This window comes from Falco cherrug, chromosome 14, assembly GCF_023634085.1.
Source record: "Falco cherrug isolate bFalChe1 chromosome 14, bFalChe1.pri, whole genome shotgun sequence".
Lineage (NCBI taxonomy): Eukaryota > Metazoa > Chordata > Aves > Falconiformes > Falconidae > Falco > Falco cherrug.
Genome location: NC_073710.1, coordinates 1,030,138 through 1,049,480, shown reverse-complemented (window position 1 = coordinate 1,049,480; position 19,343 = coordinate 1,030,138). Strand labels below are relative to the sequence as shown.

The following is a 19,343-nucleotide window of genomic DNA, read 5'->3' as shown; positions in this document are numbered from 1 at the left end:
GAGGACTATAAGCAATGATCATGTAAAAGCAAGTGCTCAGATCCCTTCTAAGAAATCACAAGGCTTCCTTCAGCCATTCTTGAATAATTTGAATGGTTTAATTAGAAACCTCAGTGGTCTCAGGTTCTCCATGAAGACCCACAGCAACTTTAGGAAAAAACAGGGGATGAAGGGGAAGTAAATTGAACGTCTCCATACTTCTTTACAGCATTAAGCTTTCCTTATGGATAATAATGGAGGGGAGGAACAGAATTCAGGTTTCTCCATGGTGCTTCCAAGGTTCCCTAGACACGCCACAGGCATTGCCCATGAGTAGCTTTACTTCAGCCTGACCTGTACTGAGCACAACAGGCAGCCTGCCTGATGGCAGGTCGCTCAGCCTGAACTCACGGAGACTACGCTGCCAGCAGCCTGGATGCCACTGCTTTCTTGTCCTTTCTTCCACCGATCTGCCTTCCTAATATTGCAACTTATTGACACAAGGATAGACTACACAATCAAAATTACATATAAACTAAAAGCAAAACTTTGATTTGCTCTGTTTCATCAACACAGCAAATAGAGTAGAAGAAAAGTTAGATCTGAGGTATATTTTACTAAAGAGGCAAGGAAGTGCGGGTAGCATTGTATAAAACTTTTACTAAGAGACCATATGGAAATCCCATGAGCCATTTTTGTCAACTATTTTTAAGGATAGTTCTGGAAAAGCTTTGCAGTAGGATAAATACCGTGAGGTGTTTTAAGACAGAGCTTGGTCAGCTGCAAGAATAGTTAAACAAACTTAACAGAAATCACTTCTAAAGATAGAAAAATCAAGCTGGGTGCCCCAAATACCAATTTAGCCAGGAGGACTTCAAAGCAGACTGAGTCACAATTTGTTTGCCACATACCATTCATATATTTAATCCTATACTTCCTGGCTTTTGCTGGTTGCTCTAGAAGCCAAGGAGGAAGGCCCTTTCCCTAGTTAACCATCTAGCTTCTTTCCCTGCCCTCCCCTCTTTGCTTAAGCCTTTGAAATTGTGAAAGCTTGACATGGATTTTCCTTTGCCCTTGTCTGCAGCGTGGGATAAGAGCCACTTCCTGGACTTGCTCTGAATTTAAATGTTTTCTTTTACTACAGAGAGTAAGACACTAGTGCTTGTGAGGCATCCAGTGGTTAGAGTTCAGAAAAGGTCAAGACAACTTGTCACAAATCAAGAGAAGAGCCAGGGATGTTTGGTCTAGAGAGAAGACCACAAAGCAGTGGTAGAGGTCTTCATGTACACAGCTACAGAGAGGAAAGAAATTAATTATTCTCAACCTCCACATGATCCAAGAGTAATGGACTTAGGACTACATGGGATATTCAGCTTAAGTCATCAGGAAAAGTTTCCAACACAAGGACAGTGTTGGAAGAAGTTGCCAGAAAGATAATGAAAGACTGGTTTAGACACACACCTGTCAGGCAGGACTAATGCATAATTAAATTAGCTTCAGATCAGATGAATTGGTGAGGTCTCATCTTCTATAATTATTATATTTACCACTGTGACCAAGTCCTTCAGCACAGGTCCTTCATTTGTCATTGGAGTCACAGAAAGTGACAACCCAAAGCATGAGCTGATACATGGAAATGAACATCTTTAAACACATTTGAAGTAGAAAGATCCCTGGCAATCACCGAATGCCCCCCCCCCCCAAAAAAAAACACCCAACAAAAACCCAAAAAAACACCAACCCCAAAACAACAACCAAGCAAAAAACCAAACCAAAACAGAACTGGCTGGAAGGAACATCTGGACTCTAGCCAAACTTCCCACTCAGAGTAGGGTTAACTTAAGAGTTAGATCAGGCTGCCTAGAGCCTTGACCAGTTGAGGTTTGACAATCTCTGAAGATTGAGCCTCTGCAGTAATGCACCCCCAACTCTGGTGAGAAATAATATCTTATTTCCCATAAGAATTTTATTTGTTGCAAATAGTGCCCACTGCCTCTCTTCCTTGCGTTGTGCACCTCTGAAAAGAGCCTGGGTCCACGTTCTCTGCAAGCTCCTTTAGATAGTGAAAGGCTGCTACTTGATCCCTTCTCTGCCTCTTCTCGTCCAGGCTGCAAGTCCAGTTCTTAGAGTTTATCGCTGGTTCCTACAATACAACATCTATCCAGCCTCCCTTCTCTGGTGCCCCACAAAAGGGAGCACACTTGCCTGAAAAAACCTTGTGAACATCCCTAGGGAAGAAACCAGTATCTTTTTTCTCAAAAAGGAAGGAAAAGGAAGACAAGAGTAACCAACAGCCTTGCTCCCCTAGTTGCATCTTCTCTGAAAACACGCAAGATAAGCTGAGAAAAAATTAAAGTCCTATCTACAAACATCAACAGAAACCTATCAGCAAGAGAAGAACGCAAAGGAAAGAAAGAGGTCTCTAAACAAAGCTAAAATAGAAAGCCTGCTCATCGTGCTGGTAGCTTAAAGAGGAGGACGGATGGCTTTCACAGAGGAGGGAAGCATGGGGAAAGTCTTAATTCCCCGTGGTCAATTTTTTTTTTAATCTACATGTCTACAGAAACAGATCACTCACAACAACCCTTTGCTGAACAAAGACACAGGACAGTTGGACAAACTGTTTCTGGTTTTGCTGACCTGGCTTAAGGCATTACAGTCCCAGAAGCCAAACTCCAACACTTCTGTACACCAAATTCTGCTGGGTTATCTGGCTGCACTCTAATTCAAGTCCATAAAACATTCTTGAATTGAAAGCTTGTTCTTTTAATAGGGAGTTTGAAGCAGGCAGATAGTGAATAAGCCAAGCAGCATCCTTTCATCTGAAAAGGTGAAAAAATAATCACAGTTTCATAAAACAAAACAATGGTGAGTGAAAGCTGGCACTCCCTTTCACATGCACAATGCTTCATAGCCGGGCAAGTCAGTTATTAACCAGGGGGTGTCTAAAGTCTCTAAAAGCAATTGGTCAGATCCTGTCCATGCTGTTTCAGAAAGTGAAGCAGGTATGCCTAACGGTACGGTTTCACAACATTTTAGGCTGAATTACCTTGCTGCTACTGTAGCAAATCAGCCTCCCCCCCCCCTCCACCTGGCTGTATGTTCCTGCTGAGTTCCACTCAAAGAGCTAGAACAAATGAAATGTTATCTCTCAACAGCACGAAGGACTCGAACCAACACAGGCCACTACATGCAGGGCAGAATTATCTCCAGCTGCATGTCTCATCCATATTAAAGGCAGGAACACCTGTCTTCCCTGTTTTATGAATGTTAGGTGAAACCTGTAGCAAGCCACCAAAACATTTTCAGCTGGGCTCAGAAAAACTTACTGGATTGAGGGCTAAATAATCTTACAAAAGGATGTTTCACATACTACACTCAGATGCAAAGGTAAGAGCACTGCTCCATGAGTTCTGGAGCAACCAGCCTTCCACAACCCCAATACAGCAGAAAAGCAGGCAGGTTCCTGCCAGGCCTGAAAGCTGGCCTGCCAAGGGAGGTGACAAGTGCCAGAGCCAGGGGCTCACACAAGGGAAGAAGAGGGGCTGTGCAGCTGTAGGTGGGGGGGAGGAAGGGTTTGGTTTCTCTCCTTTGATGACAGGGAGTTAGATCAGTTCAGCTGTAACATGTAATTTCATCCTCAGATACCAAAATGCTGAGCACATGTAAAAAAAAAAGTTGTATCTGGGTAAAGAAGCAAGCAGGCATTTTGATAAAAGCCGCCAGTTTAGAGCAGAATGTTTATTAGTAAGTGTTCTAAATGTCTTTTAAATATTTAAAAGACAATAATAAGAAAACATCAAGATATCAGGGTCACAAAAGTTGGCACTTCAATAAAAATCTCACAATAATTTCAGGCCTGCTGATTGAATTTCAAAGCCCAGCCCACAGGAACCTTGCACTGAACAGGGACAGGGCACTCTCCTTTTAAAAGCAGTCTGCTTGCAACACAGAGGGGTAGTTTAAGGAAACACTCAGGTTGCTTCATCCAGCTTCCAACCTTTAGCGAATGCTCAGCACTACCCCCACCAGCACCAGGCTGGGCTGAAGCCAAAATAAATGTGGCATAAAGCACAAATGCCCTGACTTGGAACTGGATATGGCCAAAGTGTTCTCGGGGGGGAAAGGAGCTTGAGACAGAACCCAGCAGCAAGATTGTTCTTTGAATTAGGGCTGACAGGGTGCCACGGATGCCCACTGAAAGTGGGAACACAAAAGGCACCAACTTTGGCTCCCATACCAGGCTTTAGGCTCCCAAACCGTTACTTGTCATACACTGCCCTACCAGCACACCAAGCGAAAATGGATCTGTTAAAGCAGAAGTGACTTAGAAAGGGAGACAAACCTGGCAGGGTTTCAGGTCACAAAAAGTTAAAATTACACTTTGACATGAAGCCAAGACTCCAAAGTCTGTCACCTCTTTGTGAGCTCTCACTCACTCTGTGCTGTGAAGGGCCTGATAACGGTTAAGCCTGATACATGTTTCTCACTTCAGTTATTGAGCAACATACTATTAAAAAAAAAAAAAAAATAAAAATCAGACTTACTCTCCAAAAGCCAGGAAGATACTTATTGAGCTATAATACAGAGCCATGCAGTTCTCTTTACACAGGTGATGGGAGATGTACCTAACTATGCCTGCAGAATCACTCTTGGCAGCATAATCTGCATGTGATCAAACAAACAACAGGTTCATAGGATCAAATTTGTACAATACATTGCTAAACAAGCAAGTCTCAAGTTCATTTTATGTTTTATTTCAGTCAGAGAAAAGAACTCCACATTTGCCACATACACTCTAGAAATAATAGCATATAGGCACTTTGATTCAAACTGGCCACAAAATACTGCCCATGTAGCTCTTGGGCTTTAAAGCCAAATTATCACAAGTAGTTTGGGTAATTTTCAGTCTCCAAAGGACAGAAAGAAAAAAAATAATTACATTGGCTGTTCAATTTCAGGACAGCACACCTATAACATTCAGTACCTACCATATCAGATTATTATTCAGCCGTGGGGGTTTTTAGGTATCTCTATTATTATCCCAGGAGAATCCCAGATCAAGCATAATCCAACCTGCAGTCTGCAGGCCAAGCCTACAAGACAATCCCACCCATTTCTCCATGGCACAAACCAGAGAGCCACTTCATGAACAGAACACGCTCCCTCAATAGCCAAACCCTCTTCCAAGCAGCCAAGCACTCTAGCCCTGGGAAAAGATCGTAGGACTAGACTCACGCTTCATCTTGTACGTGCACACAACCCACGTGGGTCAGGAGGACTGTGGGAGAGGGAGTGCAGAGAGAGGAGTCTTCAGACTGAGACTTGGATACTCATTGACCCCAGATCATCTTGAGCTACACATTCCCCACCTTTTCACAACCAAGCATCAACTTGAGAACACTGGCAGCATCCTGCCTTCCTCCTTCCCTCATCTAGTTCAAGCAGATAGACCTGGGACCTTAATTCTCCCTCCAATATGCATATGCTGTAGTCATCATAATTATTAACAAATATAGTTTACAGTAAGATGCAAATTCTTTAAAACACAGGTGTCACTGAAACTATTCTCCCAAAACCAGTTATCATACAAGTGTAGAATAACAAAGGAGAGAAGGGACCTCCTGCAGTCACCTAGTCCAACCTGCTCAAAGGAGGCCTAATTAAATCCGGTTGGTCAACACCATGTCCAGCCGAGTCCTAAATACTTCCAAAGCTAGCAGTTGCACAAGCTGTCTGGGCATCTCTGAAATCACCAGAGAAAAAGCAGATGCAAGGAAGGCTGCACCCCAGTCAGACCAACAGGTCTTAGGGCTTCCCTCTGACAGTAGCCAAGACTCAAGGGTGATCAAACACGGTCTAAGTGGTACCTGGAAAAGGAAAGTCTGCCTGCAACTGTTAACCACAGCTGCGATTTATGAAAGGGCCACATGCTGCACCGTCATTCGTCACTGAAACAACAATGCTTACTGTTTCACTGGTGAAATTTTAATGGAACTAATTGACTAACGCAATTAGCCTACAATTCCAAATTTCTTCTTTATCAATGTAAAAGGTCCCAGATGCTCCCTCATGAATTCCAAGATCTCCATGCAGCTGTTCCATTACAAAATTTAGCAGCAGATTTACAATTAAAACAATGGGCACCAGAAAGATGGCTATTTTCTGAAATCATCCAAGGACCCTGGCTGTCTTAGTCTCGTTTTCATCTTCTTGCTGAGACTCCATCTGTAGTCTTCACAGAATTTCAGAGACATAGGTACAGAAATATACATTTCAGCAATGGGTAACAGAGCTCGAGAATCACACAATTTGCTCACAGCACAGTCTGAGATTTTGCTCCAACATTTGCCGCAACATTTTCAATTGGACGTTATAAGGAAAAAACCCAAACACGTTCCACTCTCTGAATATACAAGTTACCAGTGAAGACAAAAGCAAAATCCTCACCAAGAAGTGAATTCACAAAGGTCTTAGTGCAAACCCTATGGAAGCTCTTCCTTTTGTTAGGACATTCAAAAAACATTCTCCTTTGGAGATACCAAGATGCATAATAAGGGTTGAACACACACTTCAGCTTTAAAACAACTCCACCAGAATTAAATCACACTTGAGACCAAAAAAAGCCCCCACCACTGGGAACTAGCTGTCATTCAGTCTGGCACTCAAAGAACATTCACTTTCTACTCAACACAGTCAACTTCTAGTTTCAAACCCAGCTGAAAGAATTCCTGCTACAGAAGTCACGATGTTGATCCAAATCTAGAACTTACAATTTTACCTAACAATTGGATATTGTTAAAGAAAGATTACAAATTATTTATTTTTTAAAAGAAGCTACTTAACTAACTTAGATAGCTAACCTAAGACATTTCAAACAACGGAAGCCACAATAGTAATTGGAAATACTACTCATCACATTTTTCTAGTTTTTTGGTGGGAAGAGGGAAAGAAAAGAGGAGAGATTATGACGGGCAACATTTTCAGATTCTTTCATGTAAATTAGTCAAGTGGGACATACAGATCAAATGTCAAATTATTTTGCTACTTATTTTTCAGATGGAAAGAAGAGGTTGCATGTCTGAAAGCTCATGATCTTACCCATTAGTCATTAGTTTAACATTGATTTCTATTATCTGCTAAAATCATCATGGATACATTAACAATACTAGTAACACAGCTTAGGTTAACAATGGTTCAAAACTTCCAGATGTAAGACACTTACAGTCATGACATTTTATTAATAGAAACACACATTCACTGACTCGTCTATATAAATGAAAACCTTTATTTCAAATGAACATTTAACAGACTGTAAGCCAAATCAAACCTTAACAGTGACTTACCAGGAAGCCTGTTCATGTTGACCCCTTGAGCAGAAAGTCCTATTCCCATGTACCTTCAAAAAAACCAAACAAAATATCAGTCAAGCACAGAATGGCCAAGCCACAAGATTTCCTGCAGCAGAAACATCGTGGTAAAAGAAACCCCAACCCATAAATCATTTAAGGTAAGAATGCTGAAATCGCTACTGAATTTCCATTACTTTTTTTAGTCTTTTCTTGAATCTAAGATAAAATGTCAGTCTGTTTTAGTGACTGACAGCTTTCTGATATACAACTACAACTACTCTTCAGCTCTTAATTGGTAGGAAAAGGACTAGAAAAATGATCAGCAACTACATTTCTGGTGTTTTGTTTTCATCTATCAGAAAAAATTTATATAGGTGATTAACAAGAGAGTAAAAAATGCAGGCATAGTATAGGAGAACAAATGTCTATCTAGCCTAAGACATTGTCTCCGAGAACAGCTGGTAGTGGATGCAAGGACAGAGCAAACAGTTGTCCTTTCCAAGAACATTCTTCCATTGTCCAACATGTATTTACACAATTTCCTAAGGAAAAGGTGGTATTCCTGTACTTCACACCTCACCAGATTTTCCTGCAATAATCTGATCACTTTCTGAACCTTTGCAAGGTCTCTGAAAAGGCAACATCCTGCAGCTCCACCATTTGATCACTGCCCAAGCTAGTTTTGCTTGATACTTGCATTTTTTGAATTGTAAGGTAGAAGAACAGAATTTCTCTGTTAGCTTTCTCAAGGATTTTCAAGTCCTCATTCATACCCCACTCCCCAACAGTCTCTTCTCAGGGTGCTCTACTCAGGATTGAGTCTACTCAGCTGTTCCTCTTATGGAAGTTCATCTATACCTCTTAACACTCTAGTACACTCCCAGTTCTGTATCTTCTTTGAGAAGCAGGGGGAAAACAGAACCACCAGCATTATTCACAACACAAACACACGGTGATTATTACAGAAAATAATGATGTTCTCCATTTTGGTTTCTATTCCTCTCACTCCTGGTCTCTATTATTCCATTTATCTTTTGACTGCAGACGAGAACTGAGCTGATTTTTCCATGAAACCTAGAAAAAAAGAACTTGTTCCTGCACTGTAAGAGGCGGTTCAGAGACCATTTTTCATGTCAAGTTTGGATTGTTTATTCTCCCTTCATGAGAAACATTTTAAATCTACCCAGCCTGAACTGCATCTTTCATTCTGTCATCCATAGTCAGTCCCTAATATTACAACTACAGTTGGCTTCACATAATCAGCAAAAAAATACAGTCTTACTAATAAATGACCTGGAAGTAAAATTAATCAGGTAGTGAACATCAGAGGTATAGCACACACCCCCACAGAAATCCACCAGTCAACATCCTCAGCTGCAGGGAAGAGAAGGGGCATGGGTGTGCATACATGGGCCATTCATTTCTCTGCCCTTCTTCCTACCTGTTAGCTACTTGTCTAACTGGTCATTCAACCACACAAGATCCCTCACTTGATCCCACGTTTCCTTTACTTTCCTCAGTTTTTGAGGCTGGACCTTGCCAAACAGCTTTTGTAAATCCAGGCAGACTGATCTTCATCTACTCCTGCATTCAGCAGGACTGTAAGGCATAGCCAGCCTTCACAAAGGCTCTTCTTCCTCACTGCAACATTTATGCACATACCCGTTTTGTTTGTTCTATTTCTGTTAATTTGCATGGTCTGTAATTCTCTTAATGTCCCCTGGAACCACAGAAACAGGTACCCTGCTCAGTTTGTTTTTAAAAAGCTAACATGTTTTTAGGTTACTGCACTTTAAAATTAACAGTTACTGACTGTGGGGCTCTCGTTCCTGTAAATGTAAAATCTGAACAGGCTACACCCAGTATCCTGCTATTCTTTCACAGGTTCAGTTTTCTTCCTGTAGCTTCATCTACCACCTGCTCCATAAAACATTAACCACGTCTAAAAATATTATTTCAGAATCTGACCCTAAATTTACATGTCTCCAAGCTACATGGGTTAAGTCTCCTGGAGCCACTGTTCCCTGCCCTTGACTTCTCCATCTCAATTGTTGTCACCACCCCAATCAAATTGCACAGAAATGGTAATAACTGATTTTTTTCCTCTTCATGCAGAAATTTATTCCTCAGAGATCTGTAAGTTTCAGACCTCAGACTGTGATCTCTTTAATAGCACCACATCTTCACAAACATGCCCAACTTTGTCTTTCTTGTACACTTCACATCTTGGTAACATGACCTTCCAGCTTTTAAGCTCAAGGGCACCACCTTCCCTACCACAGCCTAAGCAGCTTGCCCAGTACAAACTGGGATCATTCCACCTGTGCTCAGGGAGCTGTCAGCCAAAGGTCAGCTAGCATCTGCCTGGGCATGCGCTCCCTCCAAGGAGGGATTAGAGGCTGCCAAGATACAGCCTAACAAAGGACATCCCAAAGGTTTCTGCTGCCACATGCCAGAGTAGCCAGGCAAGATATAATGAAAGAGTGGCATAGGGAGCAATCATGCAAAATTAAGCCCAGCATAGTCTGCAGTATGTCCTAAAGGAGAAAGCTCAACGGTAAAGACCAGCACTGCTCAGGAAGATACATGAGCTGGGCAGAGAGGAGGCAAGACTTTGGGGGCATTCATCCGAAAACCTAAACTTGCAGAGGACTATAAGGGTGACAGAGCCTATTCTCTTAGACTCTCTACTCCTCAGTAACAGTATAAATAGAAAAAAGCCCCGTTTCATCTGAGGAGGGATACCGTAACAGCTAGTACCTTTGTTGCACGGAGTCCAGAGAAGATGCTGTTTCATCTTTGGGCTAGGAACTCCTCTGAAACGCACCTGAGTGGAGATGTGAAGGACAGCATCGTGGCAATTACCAGCTAAGACAACAGCAGCTGGTCACTATCCTGATCTTATGTATCAGTGAAAGCTTTTTATGTACAGAGATCAATTGCTGGTTTCCCCTTCCTGATCATGATAGAAAACAGTCTCAAAACCACCCCTACCCAAGGGCCCCTAGCCTCAACAACTGCCACGAAAAGGACAAGGAAAGACTCTGGAGCACCAGGAGCAAATTACCATTGCTGGAATGCAGAGGGGTTTTGATAAGGTCCTGCACCAGAAGATCTTAAATTATATTGGTATAAAAAGGAAGTTAACTCACAGACCAGTAACCAGTTTCAATGATAAAAGACCAAGGGTAAGAGAAACGCTTGCAGGAACACAGACATCAGGTAAAGACATCCTATTAGAGGCCCAGGACAAATACCTGTGACTTGAAGAGGAGATTTGGGAAAGCCAAGAAAAAGAAGGGAGAAAAGAAATAGTGTGGGGTGGGGACATCATCATGATTAAACAACGCAACAAAGAAAAACTACTCCCACCAGCCACATCCTGCAGCAGCAGGTCAAGGGAGAAGATCTGCTCCTCTCTATTCGACACCTGTAAGTACTGGATTCAGTTTGGGGATCTCCAATAAAAGGAAGAGTAACAAACCAGAGTAAGGGCAGCAAAAGACAGTTAGGAGGCTCACACCACGTGGTGTGTGAGACAACACTCAGGGAAATGTGTGTGTTCAGTCTTAGGAACAAAAGACAAAGCAGGGATCTCACTGCTGCCTACAGCTACCTCATGGGAGAGCACAGGGAAGGTGGAGCTGGGCTTCGGGCACAGACACCTCACACACTTGCCCAAAATCATGAGAGAAAACAGACAAATTTAACAAAGAAGACTCCAACTAGACATTACTAAAAATAGTTTAACTGTAAGGGTGATCAAATACTGGAAGAAGGCTCCAGAAATACTACTGCATCTCCACTCTTAGAGATGGTCAAAAACTTGGCTGCACATTGTCCTGAGGAACCTGCTCTAACTTTGAAGTTGGCCCTGCTTTGAGTGGGGAGCTGAACTGGATAACCTACAGAGACCCTTTCCAACCTAAATTATTCAATGTTAACTTGACTTCAGGACAGTTTTGCTGACAGGCTGCAAACTCTTGGCTAGCAGTACATAAAGACAGACATCAATCAAGTTGAGAAAAGACAGAACTTCCTGAGGCACACACATACACCACAAGCTAAGTCCTGATCTGATTGCAGCAGCTGAACCCAGCTTTCTTCCTTGTCATCAAGGAGAACAGAACATCCAGGAAAGACTGGTTCCTGACCTACAGAACAACCCTGAACTCACACACAAAACATGCCACGATGACTGCTGCCTGGCACGTCACCATGATGAACACTTGAAGAAAAGCAACAAGGAAGGTTCTGCTCTGATACAGAGATCTCAACGACGGAAGAGACTTCAAGAGAAAATACTATGGGATCTCATTCCTTTGGATCCCTTAAAAAAAAAAAAAAAAAGCAGCCACACACACACTTCTCTGTATCAGATAAACCCCAATGATTTGTTCCTGTGTTCTATGGATAAATAATACTGCTGTATTAACCCTTCAACAGGAGACAGCTAATTTAAAAACAAAGACTGGCATGTGTTCTACTGACAAATGACGCTGTTGTTGAATTAACTCTGACTTGTACTAGACAATTCTTTAATAGCAAAATCTAGTATTTGGGAGCCTTAAGCTTTCTTACTTTCTCAGATCCCTTCATAAAAAGTTCTCCTGAACCATCTCCTGGTTTTACAGACTCTCCAGCCTGCTTCCTAACCCTGATGTTTTGGGAGGGAAAAATACTCTTTTAACGTTTCAGACCTCGAGCCAGATGTCTCTCAAGTCATTTCAGTCAACCTTATTAATTTTTTTTAAACCTAAAGGTTTGTTCTTTCCATTTTTCTCATCTAATAAAATTTCAGCTTTTGGAGGGTGTATCCCCATCCTCTCTCTCCCTCCTGTCTAATTATGCCAACTACCAGGTTGTTTTGAGTGTCTCCAACAGTTCACGCACTATTACTCTGATCCTCCAATATGATGATTCCTTAAAGAGTCTCCACACCATCTGAAAGCATTTTACCTTTTTGATTCCATCTTTTTTATTAACTCTTCTTAAGCTTCTTCAATTTATATAGGTTTGTTTTCTGGCTTTGTTGTTGTTGGGTGATGGGGGGCGTTTGATGAACACTGAAGTGGTTGGGTTTGGGGGTCTTTTTCTAGTGCTCTTCAAAGGAAGCACATTACTTATGGTCAGTGCTGCAGAACAACTTACAAACACACATTTTTTGTAAACATTTTCTGCACTGCTCAGAGCATGAGTCAGAAGTTACATCCCTTCTCATGAGTTTCCCGACTAGCCTCTCTGAAGCAGTCATTTATGGCATCTAAAAATTCAGTCTCATAGTCATATGACATATACACATCTATTAAAAACAAACCAAATTTTAAGGATACATTTACGGCCTTCCAGGGACAATAGAGAAGTACAGAAGATTTCTCCCTTAATCTGCAGGGAGAGCTCTAGCTCTTCCTCTCCATCTTCCTAGCGCATTGGCAGGTAAGACAGCATGCTTGTTAGCATTTCAATTTTCTTATTTCTACTGAGTTCAGAACCCTCTGTTGCTACAAAGTTTTCCTTGCTACATGGTGGGGTTTGCTATTTTGATTTTTTTTCAACTATTGTGTGAGCAGTCAGGATCACAGTTCACAGCTAGAACAACATTTCAGGTCTCTCTTGCTTCAGAGACCAGTGAGAAGAGCCACCTCTGCCAATTGTTCAAGCCTCAGGGGAGCTGTGATTCAAGGTCTCAAACTGTTTGAACACACAATAAAGGCACATCCAAGCCTGGTGCAATAATAGCAGAATGCTTGGTCCTGACACTGGCAGGCCCAAAAACACTTAGCTGGAATTTTAACAGAGAAAGCTGACACTGCTTCTGCACGCAACCTTGGCACACAGCTTCATCAGAATCATGGCTGCAGCACTTTGACGGCTTCCCTTCTGTCCCCAATCCCTTGTTGGGTCGCTGCACCAAGCAAACTGTTGGAAGTTATAAGAAATCACCTAATTGTTGAACTCTGATAAAACAGGTCATCTCACACTTCAGTTTATCCTGCTTAACTTTATTTTCTATGTAGATTCAACCTCCCTCTTTTGTGTGCTGCAGCAAATCCTGTGCACATAACCAAGGGCAAAACTGCATACAAGTATCTTTCCATTTTCAGACAACACAGCTTTAAATTAGGGCTAGAGGCTTTTTTTATAAAAAGTAAGTACTACAAATCCAGAAATTCTAAATTTAAGATTACACTTTCATGTAGATAAACACCACCATGGAAACGCATCACTTAAAAAAAGAATTAAAACAGTGAACATGACCATCAGCCTTCCTGGTTCACAAAATTTTGCTCTTCAATTTACACTCCCATTTAAAGCCCAATAAAAATTTTAAAAATAAGACCATAATAACTGTAGAACTGTACACAGAATTTGCAGACAAACTAAAATAAAATGAGACTCTCTCACTATACTGGGTTTCAGCTCCACAGCCTAGAGCCAGAACATCAAGTTGTCACATACTTGATTGCTGGTTATTGTTTTAGAAGATACTAGCTACTTTGCTTTTCCCATCTACTAACAAGTAACATATCAGAAATAATGGATAAAATGAGCTTTAAGACCTACAAAACCTCAGATTAAAAAAAGAAAAACATCAAACCACATTCTGTTCTCCTGAAAATAGAAAGAAAAAAAAATTCACCTTCAACACTACCACTAAAAGCATTAGCTGCTTTCTGAACTTCTTGGTGCAGAACAGCTTCTCACTTCCTCGATTCCAAACGCTTCAAACCAGTTTTGTGTATACAACAAATTCAGAACTAGTCAAACGGTATTTATGGGCATCATCAAGCACAACCTACTGTTTGTTTTTTAAAATGAATGAATTATAACATTCAATATCATTTAACATAAATCTCTATAGAGTCTGCCTGCATCATGCCTGGTTTTGGAGATTTCAGGCCTGGACAGACTCCATATGGAGTATCCATTAACCGGAGTCTCTTTTACAGGGATTCAAAGCGCCTCTTACAAGAGGGTGCACAGAAATGTTAGCACCTACTTTCAAACAGGATTTTTTTTTTGGGGGGGGGGGGGGCGGGCAGTTGGGTAACAATACATTTAAATCCATCATCTATCATATGCAAGACATATACCTTAACTAAAGCCAGGCAAAAGTGACCTCCTAAGAACAATCTTCTCAGCAGTGAACACTGAATACTTGGAACTGCGCCCCCCCCCCCCCCCCCGTCAGAAGCTTCAGAAATGCTGCATCAGTAGATCAATTCCAAATAGAGCAGACAGACAAAAATAAACGCAGACACATGTTAGTGATTCAGTCAGGAGAACAGTCTTGTTTCCACTTACCAGCAGCCTGAGCAGTTACCATAGCACCAAATTCTTCCAGACTTCTACTGCAGCACCTCAGCCCTGCTCAGTCAATACCAGTTGCTTTTTAAAGTTTGAATAGACTGAATCAGCAACACTTACCACCAGCCGCAACATCAGCTCTGCCTCTTTTCTCCATGCACTGGCTCTCCTTGGCCACAGCAGATGAATTTCAAAGGACCCTGGTAGCAAGCCCTTGTGCCAAAAGATTCTGGCTCCACACACGCCTCTGCACAACACACGACCAGCAGGATTGCCAGTATTTTTCCCTCTAGATATAATCCTACCACAGTCACGGTGCTGTTAAGTTCAAAGAGACAAAGCTTTTCAGCTCCCTCCCCCAGTTCCCAAGTACTTCAGCAGTAAGTACCAGCCTGTATGCCACTCCAGCACAGCAACATTTAAACAGGACACCATTCACTTCTCGCTCCTAAGGGAACTTGTGTGGCAGATTCTGCAGTGCAGAAGTTTTCAAAGTTGCAATTTAAATCTGTAACTTTCAAAAACAATTTTTTTCTTCTGCCAATAAAAGGCTTTCCCTCGAAAAGTGATGGAAAGAGTCAAAATGGTGACTGTACTTCTAAATTAAAACCTGTTACAGATACAAAAGATCTCAGATGCACTGACTCAGCCAGGAAGCACTGTATATCGTCACTGGGCAGAAAGTATTCAGAGAGCTACAAGAGAAGTTACTTCAGAGGAGTGACAATATGTGACTAACCTAAATTAAAATAAGGGGATCTCTTAAAAAGGCGGTTCTAAGCATTACACAGTCATATGAGTAGAGGAGTACACTGATGGGTGGATTCCCCTTCTGAGGACAAACTAAACGCAGCCATGTGACAAGCAATTCTTTGAGTCAGAAGTTGTTTCTTGAGAACAAACATACCCACAGAGCCTGCCAAAAAGTCAATGTAAGAAAAGTTTTTTGGCTAGTCTAAAGCTACTTTGTGCAAGCAACCCACAAAAATCCTCATGAACCCAGCAGAAAAACTTAAGAACAGACCTGCCCTTTGACAGCAAGTAGCTACTGTTGAAATGGCAGCACTTGGATCTATTGGGCTTTTCAAGTGCAGGAACGAAGGATTCATTGGGAAGAACAGAGAAGAACACATCAGCAGAACTCACGTGTAACTGGACTTCATATTCCTCAGTTTTAAGAATTCCATGAGCAAAGAACATCCCTCTCTGAATGCCTGGAAAGCACCTAGCACTTGGGAGGCACTGCTACATGCAAAACCAAGGTGGGGCAGAAGAAGGGAGAAAGCAGTTAAGTCTGTGGTCCTAACTAGACCAGGGCAGTATACTGCAAACATATTTCATCTACAAGACTTTCTCCAAGAAACTTAAGAATGCTCATCTCAGATGCTAGTTTTGACAATTAGCAGAGCAGATTTATTAAGGCTCTGCCATGAAAAGAAAGATATTATGGTTCCTCTATTTATTTCTTAACCTGTTGAAAGGTACCTAGCCAGGATGGTGAAGCAATCCATACCACTTTGCTTCCAAATGCCTGTGAAGTTTACACAGAAGGCAGACAAAATCCACTCCATCTTAAAGCTGGGGAAACGAAGGTGGAAAAAAAAATACATTAGTTTAGCACTGGTTGGCTATCTAATGGTCACAAACCTAGAATTCTTCTTTACCACGCCAGTGACACCCTGACATCGTAAAGCATGCTGTAAGGGCGGGCTGCTATGTATGCCGATACACCGAGGCCCAAACATGAAGAGTTAAACCCAGAGACATTAAATAACCTGTTTTGTGGGCCATGACTTCTAACCTGTTTTGTGGGCCATGACTTCCTGTAAAGCAGTTGTTCCTTGCTCAGTTAGCAAGCTAACAATATCACTAACGTGCAGTAGAAATTCCTGGGACTGGCATTTTATTACGTGGCTTGGCCAAGACCAAGGAACCCAGCCGAGCCTTGAGTTAAACAAGGGATGCTCTTCTCTTCCAGAGTAGAGTTTGTGATCCAAAGGCTTACTGCATCCTGCAATTTTTTTTTCTAATAACCACTCCTATCTGGTGGGAATCCTGTCCTCCCAGATATCATGCACACCACTCTTTCAACACACACAGCTAAGTCTAAAATAATCAAGCTACATTATTCAGAGAAAAATAATACAGCCCATCGCACTGGTTGCATTTTAGAGGCTTCCATAGCCTCTTGCGCAAAGCTCTGAACTATCATTCTTGTTGTCTGAGGTGGGCCTTGACTTTGTGCCAGGTTTAAAGAGTGGCAAGAAATGATAATCCATATCAGTTCACCACCTGAAACCACATTGTCACAGTTATGGTGGGGGAAGGGGCACGTTATTTTAAGGCAGTGAAAAAACAAGTTACACCTTCTTAAAAAAATTACCTATGGTACATAAAATACTGGATTCCAACTGTCTCTGACTCCTCAGTGTAACAACAAATATTTTAGCACCACTTCATAATGAAATATAATAAATCTCTAAAGTGGAAGCAGTTCTGGTTTTATTTGTGGATATTGCACTGTTCTGTAACGGTGCTTCAGAAATAGCACTGACAGACTCCAGAAAGAATCCCAATTCCCCAAGCAGAGGCTAGTAGAGACAAATAACACAAGGCTGAAAAAAGGTAGATAAAAGGCAAGAAAACAAAATTCTTAAAGAGTTCATTAAAAACAACTACAAGTATCCTGAGGCATGGAGGAGCCCACTGCACATCAGCCCTTAGAAAGGCAGAGAAGCTCTAAAAGCCAAAGAGCATGGAAGAGAAGGTGACTGAGCAGAACAAAATTAAGAGGCAGCAACCTGGTAATACAACATCTTCTCGGTCAATTTATGAGTGTAGCATACTGACAAAACTACAAATGAAGAATAAAAAACTATTTTTGCTAGACCAAGGTATCAGAGTCCCAGCTCCCTTCCAATTTTAGGATCGCGTTCAATGTATCTGTCAGCTGTAGGAAGCTGTAGGAAGGGTCAAATCTGTCCCTTTTCTGTGTTGTCTTCAGGAAGGGACAAGACTGATGATGTAGATTGGCAACATATGTAGGAATACTGAAAGACCACAAATACAGATCAGAGAAGACGACTTGACTTGAGCACCATTTAAGAAAGAAAAGTCGAAACACAAGCCTCTCCAGGCTAAAGTCACCACTAGGATCAGGCCAGAATAACCAACATCTCTATCTGTCACCCTAAGCACCATCACATCCAAATCCTGCAACATACTGTGGTCGAAAACACCTGTAGCTGAAGCTAAGCTGTCCCACCAACTTAGTTTTACAACTTCAGATTTTTACACTCTTGACAGCTGACTTGTTCTCCAAGTCTGCTGGTATTTAACAAAGTTCACATAAACTGTGTTGGTGGCAAATGGTGCATTCACCCTGGGAACAGCATAAAGCATTACTGATATTAATTCTCTGATTATTTATTCTGGTTACACCCAACTGAGTAAGTAGAACTTCAGTTTGTCCTGGTGATTAACAAACCTCACTTCCAAATGCACTGTTCAGAGTTGCTGAAAAATTTTATCCAACAGATGGGGAAAGTTAAAACAGGTTTCCACGACTGAATGGACTTAAGATGGTTAGACTGGCAGTCAAAGCAACAGGCCATTTTTCCTGGTGTGAACAAAGCCTAGAAAACAGTAAAGTCACTGGAGGTACTGCTAATATCTCACAAAGGCATCCGAAAAAGGGTAAGTTATACAAAGACTGCAAGTTTCACAACGAAGACTAATTTTGCATTTCAGTCCATCATGCCAGACAGTCAGCTCCAAACAGCAGCATGAGTTCCTGTTTTCTACACTAAAACCCAGGGAAAAACATAAATGCAATACCCAAACCAGAAAAAACACACTCTGCTGCCAGGTAGCTGGTTTTGTTAAGAGGTACTGTCCCATCCTTACAGGCTCTTTTGCTCTGGTTTAGACTTTGATCAGGAAATGGATGGTAACAATCCTTATGAAAAGATGGTTTTTCCTGAGAACACAAGTTTTCATAAAATTACAGAAAGAAGTAACTGCAATATTTATGCAAGATCTATTTTTTTAAATTATGTGGAAAACATTACAGAAAAAATAAACACAAAGTCTTAATACATGTATTTATGAAACAAGAATACTTTCTCTTTAAAACAGCGACGGCCAGAGTTAAGAGTGAGCACCGGGAAAGCAACACACACTGAATTCACACATTTTTACATGCTGCCACCTCCCCAACAACGAACAAAGGCTAGATGTGGAACGCATCAATATCAAGAACTTCTAAACAAGAAGGAAGATCACATCTCTAGGACTGAAACCATAGCATGTGAATAGAGATCCAGTCTTGTACCACAGGTACAAACAATGTAAATCCCATTCCTAGAAAAGCAATTAAGAAAACGAATCTGGCAGTGCCATCAATAGAACACAGTTAATGCAACTCAGCTTTACAGGGTCAGTGGTGCAGCTGAAGAGAGTCAAGCTTCACAGCAGATGATAAATTCTTTAGCTGTTCATCATCCCAGAGCTTCACAAGGAAAAAAGTTCCCCTCTCTGTAGAAGTTATGCAACTTGTGCAATTTAATTATGAAACAGATAATTATTTAAATGTTCTAGGCGTATAGATCTAAGCAATCAGTTCCCATTATTCTACGATTTGACTTATTAACTGCAAACATATTCTGAAGAACTGAAGCATAACAACGTTTAGCACATATGGCA

At 41.5% G+C, this 19,343-nt stretch overlaps 1 protein-coding gene across 1 annotated transcript in view; it reads right to left on the bottom strand.

The window, feature by feature from the left end:
- Positions 1-19,343, bottom strand: part of RANBP10 (RAN binding protein 10) — an 82,794-nt gene that overhangs the window by 55,186 nt on the left and 8,265 nt on the right. The window contains 1 exon segment of the mRNA XM_055726465.1: positions 7,326-7,378. Within this exon segment, the coding sequence (XP_055582440.1) occupies positions 7,326-7,378 (53 nt within the window).